The 10,593-nt window shown below is 43.3% G+C and overlaps 2 protein-coding genes across 4 annotated transcripts; both read left to right on the top strand.

The window, feature by feature from the left end:
- Positions 1 to 1,688: 1,688 nt before the first annotated feature.
- Positions 1,689 to 10,171, top strand: pargl (poly (ADP-ribose) glycohydrolase, like). 3 transcript variants are annotated; one of them, XM_076107118.1, is made up of 17 exons: positions 1,689 to 1,845; positions 3,056 to 3,184; positions 3,773 to 4,035; positions 4,530 to 4,655; positions 4,796 to 4,885; positions 5,656 to 5,727; positions 5,816 to 5,902; positions 6,131 to 6,291; positions 6,387 to 6,466; positions 6,565 to 6,631; positions 7,044 to 7,119; positions 7,303 to 7,450; positions 8,272 to 8,350; positions 8,430 to 8,538; positions 9,493 to 9,589; positions 9,669 to 9,797; positions 9,870 to 10,171. In XM_076107118.1, exons 2-17 carry the CDS (start codon positions 3,058 to 3,060, stop codon positions 9,986 to 9,988), a joined length of 1,830 nt encoding a protein of 609 aa, XP_075963233.1. In that variant the 5' UTR covers positions 1,689 to 1,845; positions 3,056 to 3,057; the 3' UTR covers positions 9,989 to 10,171. The 3 variants fall into 3 exon arrangements, with proteins under 3 accessions (XP_075963233.1, XP_075963224.1, XP_075963242.1); XM_076107109.1 differs by having other exon boundaries at positions 7,044 to 7,450; XM_076107127.1 differs by lacking the exons at positions 1,689 to 1,845; positions 3,056 to 3,184 and having other exon boundaries at positions 3,844 to 3,979; positions 7,044 to 7,450.
- Positions 8,544 to 9,486, top strand: LOC142964920 (uncharacterized; the record flags this gene model as incomplete). The annotated part of the gene is made up of 1 exon (XM_076105536.1): positions 8,544 to 9,486. A coding segment is annotated over one exon (666 nt), but the record flags the coding sequence as incomplete, so codon positions are not given.
- Positions 10,172 to 10,593: the final 422 nt, after the last annotated feature.

Below are 10,593 nucleotides of genomic sequence, written 5' to 3' on the forward strand. Positions count from 1 at the left end.
ACGCGACTATCGGGTACACGCGACTATCGTGAACACGCGACTATCGTGAACACGCGACTATCGTGAACACGCGACTATCGTCACGTGAACATTTTCAAAAAATATAAAAAACATAAAAAAGCTAGTAGAAAATATGCCTTTTTAAACCTGTTCTTTTATCTGCAGCTCAAGAACTGCACTTAAGTGCCATTTAAAGCTACTTCATAGATATTACGTTTGTCTGACCGCTTTGATTACTTTACAGATTTTACGTATGAAATTAGAGATGAACATATGATACACTGCTGCTGATTAAACTTGCCAACAGAATATAAATAAATTAAATTTAGCTCCAACTTAAGCAGCTGTTACATTAAATAGCTGCTGACACATCAGTAAAAATAATTAGAAAATAATAATAAATTAATATTAACACAAAATGATAAAAAGTAGAGGGGCCATTATTGAGTACTTTTAATATTAATGAATAATAAAAAATAAATTAAAAAACAAAAATAAAACGAATGCAGGACTTTTACTTGTAGTGGAGTATTTACTACTTTTACTTGAGTAAATAATCTGTTAATATAATAATAATATTTCTTCCATGCTGCTGCAGCAGATGATGGATCCTCGTCCTTCTGTTTGACCCAGTGGAGAATTTTTTTATTCAAATGCAGAACGCATTTTGTCGCATTCAGCGTGAACTCCACTTCACCCTTCTGTCCTTCCACCTCTGATTTTCATCTCTTTTCTACACGTGACTCCTACGACCATCTGCTGCCTCAGACTCCAGCTCTCACTTCTGTTCTGATCTCAGCAGAAGAAATGAAACAGACGCGTGAACGAGATGTTGGAGGCTCCTCTGCTCAAACGTCGTGTGTCGGGTGCATTGATCCGAACATCTGGGGCAGCTGGACCAGAGCTGTGCTGCTCTCACTGGGAATGCTTGCAGTAAAATATATGCATCATGTTGTACTTTTATTATGTTGTTTACTCTGTAAACATGACATCTGTTGCACATCTGTCCATCCTGTTAGAGGAGTCCTCCTCTGGTTCTCTTTCTTAGGTTTCTACCACTTTAACCCGTTAAAAGGTTTTTTGGGGAGTTTTTTTCATTTCTGGTGTGACGATCCAATGAGGATGTTGTTGTTGAGGATGTTTTCTACTACTTATTCAATATCACTGACAATAATACGTATTATTAATGTAATTATTATTGTTATTTATGATCATATTATTTTTTCATATTATCATTATTATTGTTGTGAATACTTGTATTTAATGTATTAATATGATTATTATTATCTTGATTAACTATCACATTGACAGGAGAAGAACACATAATGTTTGGTGGTGTTGTGAATCACAGCTCACTGCTGCCACCTTGTGTTCATACATCAAACTCCACCAAACGCAGTATTGTGCTGGTACAAACAGGAGTAGATTAAAGTGTACTAAATATATTATGTGATTATATGTGTGTATATAAACTAGCATAAAAAAAACTTTTTAAATATCTAGGATTATACTTCAGTACAGTATAATTCTAGTACTTTTCCACCACAGTCGGTGCCATAAACTAATGAATACATTTAATTAAATATTCACTATTTGTTTATATAACTATGACTAATGAGTTCATGCTGAGGATATAAATAAAAATACCTCATGTTTCTCCATAGAAGGATTTCGTGTATAATGAAAGTATAAAACGCAGTACTGCTGCTTCACTCTACTTTCGTTTTCGCCTCAAAGTGAAAGTTAAGCTCGGCTCGTGTTGTTCGAGACGTTTTCATCCACGAGCGGTTTGATTACAGGTAATCACGAACATCCGAACACCTTTGTTGAAGCTTTTGGTGAGAGGTGAGTATTTACCTGTTGTTTTAATGAACGTAGTTTATCTGAAGAGTAATCACAGATATATCCTGGTGGTGGTCGTGAATGTCAGACCAAAGATTCGACTGTGTTTATGTATTCAAGAGGTTCATCGTTCGTCTTTCTGCTTTTAAAGACGACTATTTAAAAGATTAGTTGGAGAAACAACTTTACAAGAAGTCAGATCCTTTATTTACTCTAAGTTACTACGAGGAAGTGTCATGTTGTGTTGGTTCTGGCGCCCCCTGTGGACTAAAGTGGTAGTGTCTCTGAGCACCAGAGTCTCTTTAGAAAACCTCTAATTCTACTGCAGCAGGTCTGACAGTCTGCTCCTCTCAGTCCTGGTTCTGGTTCTCCCGTGCCTCCCTTCCCTCCAGCGGGTCCAGCAATACGTCCTGGGTCTCCAGCAGCGTGGTGTCGGTGTCGGGACAGTTTTTAAATAGATCCTACTTTGTTACAGTTCAACGAAAAGCAGAAAACAAGACAAAGATTTGAACTGATTGATTAAGACCCGTTGTGAGTGAATGTTTACTCAGCCAGTCACAAACCAGTTCACTACAAACATCAGCCATTCATGAAAATAGAGTAATCTTAAAAATGTTTTCTTTTACTCAAAGATGTTCTAAATGTAAGGTGTTCCTATTTAGACGTCAGTTTCTTCAGTTTAAATGTTATTTTTTATCCCAGGACAAAGTGTCCCGACTGTCTCTACCCGCTGTCTCCACCTTCCCTACAGACCGACCCAACCAACTGTCCCGACCGCCACTCTGTCCCAACCGTCCATACGCACCAGCAGCCGTCCATACTGTCCCTACAGGTTGTCCCAACCGTCCATACCCACTGCCCCGACTGTCGCCCAAACCGTCCCTACCTGCTGTCCCGACCGTCCCTACCTGCTGTCCCGACCGTCCATACCTTCCGTCCTTTTAGAAGTGAAAAGAAACAGCCGTTATGCTCTCCTCAAAGCCAACAGACTCCATTGACAGAAACAGTGATTTTACCTCGCTGATCATTGTAAAACACGCTCAAAACCCCTGCGATAGTTTTGTTGGGAAAGTGGTATTATAGTATTTTTGAATACTGGTTTTCTAAGATATCTGGTCTTCATCCTGCTCCTTTCAAAATAAAAGCTCACATTGACTTCCTCACTTTCCTTTTTTTCCCACTTACTGTCATGTTATTGTGTCTAAACCTCCAGAGATGGCCGGACACAACCACCGCAACGACAGCCCCCAGATGACAGAGGTGCTTCAGCCTAAAGATCAGGCCGGCTGGTCTTCCGCCTCCTCCTCTAAACCCCCCAGTACAGCAGATGTGGGGGATAAGGGTGAGTATTTACCTGTTGTTTTAATGAACGTAGTTTATCTGAAGAGTAATCACAGATATATCCTGGTGGTGGTCGTGAATGTCAGACCAAAGATTCTACTGTGTTTATGCATTTAAGAGGTTCATCGTTCGTCTTTCTGCTTTTAAAGACGACTATTTAAAAGATTAGTTGGAGAAACAACTTTACAAGAAGTCAGATCCTTTATTTACTCTAAGTTACTACCAGGAAGTGTCATTATGTGTTGGTTCTGGCGCCCCCTGTGGACTAAAGTGGTAGTGTCTCTGAGCACCAGAGTCCCTTTAGAAAACCTCTCATGTTACTGCAGCAGGTCTGACAGTCTGCTCCTCTCAGTCCTGGTTCTTTGATAGCGTGTCCAACAATCACCAACTCTGCTTTGACAGTTTGAAAGAAAGACTGAATAAGTAGCAGACATAAAAAGGGGAAAAGGGTATTATTGTATTTTTGAATACTGGTTTTCTAAGATATCTGGTCTTCATCCTGCTCCTTTCAAAATAAAAGCTCACATTGACTTCCTTACTTTCCTTTTTTTCCCCACTTACTGTCATGTTATTGTGTCTAAACCTCCAGAGATGGCCGGATGCAACCACCCCAACGACAGCCCCCAGATGACAGCGGTGTCTCAGTCTAAAGATCAGGAAGCCGCCTCCTCCACCCCCCCCTCTACACCCTCCAGTACATTACATGTGGGGGAGATCGGGGAGGCGGCGAGGACGCAGACGGGGGACGGCGCTTCGTCAAGTTGTCTGCTACACAATCTGAAGCATCTTCCACCAGGTGACAACAAGCGGGGACATCTGAGCTTCAACACGACACACACTGTCCTCGTAGATGTAAGACTTTGTCCTTTCAGCGTTCTCTCTGTCTGCAGTAACTAAGTACATTTACTCAAGTACTGATGTACTTGAGACTTCTACTCTACTGGAGTTTGTAGAAACAGACAGGAGTACCAGTACCTCTTTATCTTGCTGTCAGACAGACCTCTGTGACGGGAACTGAAGCTGTTCTATGAGGTCAAAATGACTGGTTTTTGTCTGGTAGCTTTGGTGAGATGGATAACGCGTCGCCTGTCAGAAACATGGATTGTGTCGCTGTCTCACAGCAACGTGAACATTGGAGATATTCTGAATACATAATACTAAACTGGTATTATTGGCTTTATTTTAGGATGTTTGCTGCTGGTACTCGTGTTTGCTTCTCCAAACTCTCCTGTAAGAAATACCCTGTTTATGAATAACGATTAATGGGAGAGAAGAAGAAGAAGAAACTACGTTTTTGACTTTTCTCTCATCTTTGTTTTTCACTAAATAATACATTCTTTTCTCAGGTGTCTGTTTTTAACGCTGGAGCAGGACTCATGCCTCAGATTGGGATGGACCTGTGGCAGAGCAACGTTGTGAAAATGCCGTGTTCACCGTCGAGCTTCATGGTGGTCAAGTCTGCAGTTATGAAGGTGCGTTTGAGGCTATCCACCCGGTGGCTGTTGATCTCACATCAGTGCTGCAAAAGAAAAGATCTAACCAAGGAAACAATGAATTATATCAACACAAGAACATCTGATAAGTTACTGAGTGGATCTGTTTCTGTCGGCAGCAACCGACCCAGACGAGGAGGTGGGACGTGATCTCCAAGCAGCTGAGCGCTCTGGCCAAGAAGAAGACAGCGAGCGTCAATGATGTGGAGGTAAAACCTTTCTCATGCACAGATGGTCCATTTATCTTCCATAACTCATCTTCTCTCAGACTAGACGAAAGAAAACATTTATTTTACTACTTTGTCTGTTTGTAGATTTCTCCTAAATTCACCAAAAGTTACCGTTACATAATGCCTCATTTGCATATTTAACACAAAATTTCAGTAAACTTGTAATACAATAAATACTCCTCTTAATGTGAGTGATGAAGTGGTGAAGTTTCATGGTGATATCTGTGAGTTCATGTGTTCACCTGTAGAGTCTCTAAATGTCTGTAATGTAACTAAACGTCTCTTTAAAGGACGTTTCCTCTCAATGAGTTTGTTCTCAGACTCTGATGATAAATCTCCACTTCAGCAGCTCTTACATTCACCAAACTTCACACGTTCATTCCTCTCTGTGTGCTGAAGGTTCACACAGAGGGGTTTGTTCACACACCACTCACACACTCATTCATACATTTATTAATACAAACATGGAGAGAATAGAATTTGAACTTGCTTCATCAAATGTTTAGATTTATGTTCTGGAAATGTTTGAAGATTAGGACATATTAATAAGATAATGCCTCATTTGCATTTTACAAACATAAAACTTACAAAACTAGTCTTAATGAAAGTAATCAAACGATGAAGTTTCATGGTGATATTATTTAAAATGACACACGTTCTTCTCTTTCTGTGTTTCTTGTGAACTTTATGCATCAAAACACGAAAGCATTTCACTACGATGAACCTCTTTCTGTTTGTCTCTCTCACAGGACGCCATCTTCAAATATAACCCCAAATATAAAGACCAGTGGTCCTTTGAGGCACTCTCCAGCTTTGTGAAGGTCAGAGGTCGTGTCTTTAAATCATTCCGTCATCACTTCTAGGTTTTAAACTCTAGAACGTTAAGAAATCTAATTATTTTATTTCCAGATTGTCCCGAAAGCAGAAAACTATTTCCCCAAACTGTTTCCAAAGATGGCGGCGTTGGCTTTGAGTCTCCCTGAATATGTGAAGAAGGTATGAAAGCTGCGTTCTAATATTTCATTAAAACATTAAAACAGAATATTAATTCATCATTAATCATCTGTTTGGGGTGAAACACTGAATTTGCCCCTTAAAGACAAATAGGCACATTTAAAATACAAATCCCATAAAATATAATATTTTAAAGGTTGTTTCAGCCCCTAGATTCTGTATTTAATTCATAAAGAATCCTAAATATAAAATATTTCATAATTATTTCAGGCCATCCCGCTGCTTAAGAGGGGCCACTCTGCGTCCATCACTCTGTCACAAGTTCAGATCTCCTGCCTCCTCGCCAACGCTTTCTTCTGCACCTTCCCTCACCGCAACGCGACCGCCTCCAACGCCGAGTACCACGGCTTTCCCTCCATCAACTTCACCAAGTCAGAGCATGAACGTCAGACACAACCTCCGAAATACTGTTAGATAATTAAATAATCCTCCGTGTGTTCACTCTCCACTGCCACTCTGACTCCAGGCTGCTGGAAAACTGGTCCGAACGCAAGAAAGAGAAGCTGAGAGCCGTCCTGCATTACTTCAGCGTGGTCACAGGCGATGGTGAGTGGAAGCTCCTCCTCCTCATCCTCATCCTCATCCTCCTCATCCTCATCCTCATCCTCCTCCTGATGGTCTGTGACTGTTTGTGTTCTCTGCAGACACAAAACCAAGAGGACTGGTGACGTTTGAGAGGCGCTGCCTCACGGATATGCCCAACTGGAGAACGTAATGATGACGATGATAATAATAATAATACAAAACTTTTCAGTGGACCGCTATGGGACCTTATTGTGGGAAAAACATGTACGATAGTCAAAGACGAGAGACAGATAATGATTTGATCCCGTTTGACTTGTGCCATAAATCAGACATTATGGTGTCAAGAACGTCACGTATGTGTCGTACAACTGTTGAATCATCAGGCTGTGAGAATACGTCTTTAAAAAGACGACACACCCCAAAGTCTCTTAGTACCAGGATGTTCTCACACCAACAACGAGGTCTAAAACACACCAGCGTGTGAGCACAGGAAGGGGCGGGACTTCCACATCTATTGGCTAGCATTGCTAATATAAACGGCTAATCTGTATCAGAAGCACACAAGTGTAGAATCAAACTCCTCTTTCTTTTGTGGCAGCTGTAAAGAGACGATGAGTAAACTTCACGTCACGTCACGCGGAACCATCGAGACCGAAGGGACCGGTTTACTCCAGGTGAGAACCGACAGAACCCAGCTGTACCAGTCCACAGATATAGTTTTTACACTGTGTGTGTGTGTGTGTGTGTGTGTGTGTGTGTGTGTGTGTGTGTGTGTGTGTGTGTGTGTGTGTGTGTGTGTGTGTGTGTGTGTGTGTGTGTGTGTGTGTGTGTGTGTGTGTGTGTGTGTGTGTGCGCAGGTGGACTTTGCCTGCAGCTGGATCGGTGGAGGGGTTCTGGGTTCTGGTCTGGTGCAGGAGGAGATCCTGTTCCTCATGAATCCAGAGCTGATCGTGTCTCGACTCTTCACCGAGAAACTCGCTGACAACGAGTGTCTGATCGTTACAGGTAGACGTGATCGGTGCAGTAACGGGTTCATCACTGCTGATCAGCAGACATTTAAATGATACTTTAATCTTCGTTACATCCACAGTTGTGGATTAATCTGCCGATGAAAATAGTCCCGAACAAATGCACAATTCAGATGTTTTGTTCTTTCTATAAAATGTCAGATGGAAGTTAAGTTCTGTTAGATTTACAAACGGACGTCGTGGTGGATTCATGTCTCTGGTTGAAGCTTCTCTAATGTGAGAATGTTCCACTTCTCTCTGTTTTATATAATCGTAAATTGTCTTTATATTGTAGAGACTGTTGGACAAAATATTCATTTATATATATTTTATTTGCACACATTTATGACTCCAGGTCATGAACCAAATAGAAACGTGAGAGGAATGAAGCCACAGAGCTCCTCTCAACTTATACAGAACAAACCCCCAAAAGAGGAAATAAAAAAATGTAATTAAACTCGAAAAATACAACAAAAAGTGACAAGACGACAACAAAATAAGTAGAAAAAACAACAACCAATTGGTAAAAAAAACTATCCAATAAATACAAGAAAAACAACACTTGAGTTAGGAAAATAAAAGTATAAAATATAATAAAGCTCTAGTTTTATATGAATGAATTTGGGAATTCAATTTGTGAGAGAATTTGTGGATTTTCTGACATTTTATAGACTATGATGAATTGTTTAATCAGTAAAATAATCTTATCATACTATAAAAAAATAAACTATTTGTGTTTTTAAATATTTACTGAGGAAGCAATGAGCAGTGAGTCTCAGACAGGACGTCCTGATGGTTCCTCTGCTCCTCTGTCTTCAGGCTCTCAACAGTTCAGCCGGTACTCAGGTTTCGGGGACAGCTTCGAGTGGGCCGGCCCTCATGAGGAGCACCTGCACAGGTACGACTGCTCTCTCCGTCTCTCATACGTCCGAGCGTGTGTGAATGTGTGTGTTTCTCATCATCGTCCGTCCTCACAGAGACGAGTGGGCTCGGCTGAAGAGGCGGATCTTAGCCATCGACGCCGTGCACTTCAAACAGAGCAGAGACCAGTACAACATGACCGCCGTCACACGGGACCTCAACAAGGTGATTTATGCTTATTCATATATTTACATGTCAAACTCACCAGAGGAGCCCCCCCTCACCAGAGGAGCCCCGCTCACCAGAGGAGCCCCGCTCACCAGAGGAGCCCCCCCTCACCAGAGGAGCCCCGCTCACCAGAGGAGCCCCGCTCACCAGAGGAGCCCCCCCTCACCAGAGGAGCCCCGCTCACCAGAGGAGCCCCGCTCACCAGAGGAGCCCCCGCTCACCAGAGGAGCCCCCCCTCACCAGAGGAGCCCCCCTCACCAGAGGAGCCCCCCCTCACCAGAGGAGCCCCGCTCACCAGAGGAGCCCCCGCTCACCAGAGGAGCCCCCCCTCACCAGAGGAGCCCCCCTCACCAGAGGAGCCCCCCCTCACCAGAGGAGCCCCCCTCACCAGAGGAGCCCCCCCTCACCAGAGGAGCCCCCCCTCACCAGAGGAGCCCCGCTCACCAGAGGAGCCCCCGCTCACCAGAGGAGCCCCCCCTCACCAGAGGAGCCCCGCTCACCAGAGGAGCCCCCCTCACCAGAGGAGCCCCCGCTCACCAGAGGAGCCCCCCTCACCAGAGGAGCCCCCGCTCACCAGAGGAGCCCCCCTCACCAGAGGAGCCCCGCTCACCAGAGGAGCCCCCCTCACCAGAGGAGCCCCCCCTCACCAGAGGAGCCCCGCTCACTGAAGAACACACTTTAAATGTTACCGCGTGTAAAACTATCTTCTCAATGATTCAGGATAGAAATGATCTTCAGTCGCACTATTATATTAAAAATCATCCCTCTTTCGTGGTCGGCGTCGGAGTAACGAGGTCAATAATTATGAACTGGATTTGTCATTTTTAAAAGGAGGAGTCTGGTTTTTATTCTGGATTTAATTTATTGACATCAAATCTCACATTCAGACTCTCTGTATCGTCTTTATTTTGTGGTTGTCATTTTCACGTGATTCTTCTGGTGTCCCTGAAGGCATTCTGTGGATTTAAGGGTCGCGACCACGACGAGCCCGACATCGCTACGGGGAAGTGGGGCTGCGGAGCGTTCAACGGAGACCCTCAGCTCAAAGGTGCGTCAACACTCCGCTGATTTATTGTTATATGATTGAGACTCCTTGAGGCTTGAGCTGTTTCCCCTCCGACGTGCAGCTGTGATCCAGCTGATGGCGGCGGCGAGGGCCAAGAGAGGATTGGCCTTCTTCACCTTCGAGGATGAGGAGCTGAAGCTGGGTCTGGAGCGGACGCACCACCTGCTGGTCACCGAGAGAACGAGAGTCGGTGAGATTTTCAGGACACGAGACGGCTTTAAAATGTTCGCTTGCTAGTTTCTGACTTTGCTCTCCGTCTCAGGGAAACTGTACGGACTCCTGGAGGACTACTGTGCTGTTGAGCAGGAGTCCGGCAGGTCACATGTGGACCTGTTCCAGTTCATCGGGCACAACGTCAGACCCTCCAAGAGTCAGCTGTGAGGACGGAGTCAAGTCCACGAGTCTGCGTCTGAATTTGCACTAAAATCGAACCGGAGTGTTTCACTACAGAAATGAAGAAGTTGCTGCTTCATTTGAATGATTGTAAGATGATTTTCATTTTTGCATTTGTACGTTAATTTGATAGTTGAGAGCGTAGCGATAAACAGGAAATGTGACGAAGGATCAAGTTTGTTTTTCATTTTATTTAGTTTTTGTGCTTTGATTATTTCCCCGAGGTTAACTCCTAACTGACCGAGTTCTCCTCAAAATAAACTCCAAAGAATTTGGTCTTAGAGAAGATTAATGCAGCGTTTAAGAGCTCACAAGTCTGAGAGTTAAGAGTCAGTCAGCTGCTGCCGAGTGTTTGGAAAAACACTTTAAAATAACTTTTAAAGGCGTTTTAATGGCGGCGAGTTAAAGGCTCAATTAGTATTATTTGTAAACACAACATTCAAAGTTGGACAAAAGATAAAAGTAGACGGCAACCTCTGATTCTGAAAAGTGAAGCCAGTGCTTCATGTGTTAAAGCTGCATTCTCTCTAGTGTCCACCAGGGGGCGACTCCTCTGGTTGTATAGAAGTCTATGAGAAAATGACTCTACTTCT

The sequence above is a fragment of the Anarhichas minor genome, unplaced genomic scaffold (genome assembly GCF_050575085.1).
Source record: "Anarhichas minor isolate MPS153535 unplaced genomic scaffold, ASM5057508v1 ptg000002l, whole genome shotgun sequence".
Taxonomy (NCBI): domain Eukaryota; kingdom Metazoa; phylum Chordata; class Actinopteri; order Perciformes; family Anarhichadidae; genus Anarhichas; species Anarhichas minor.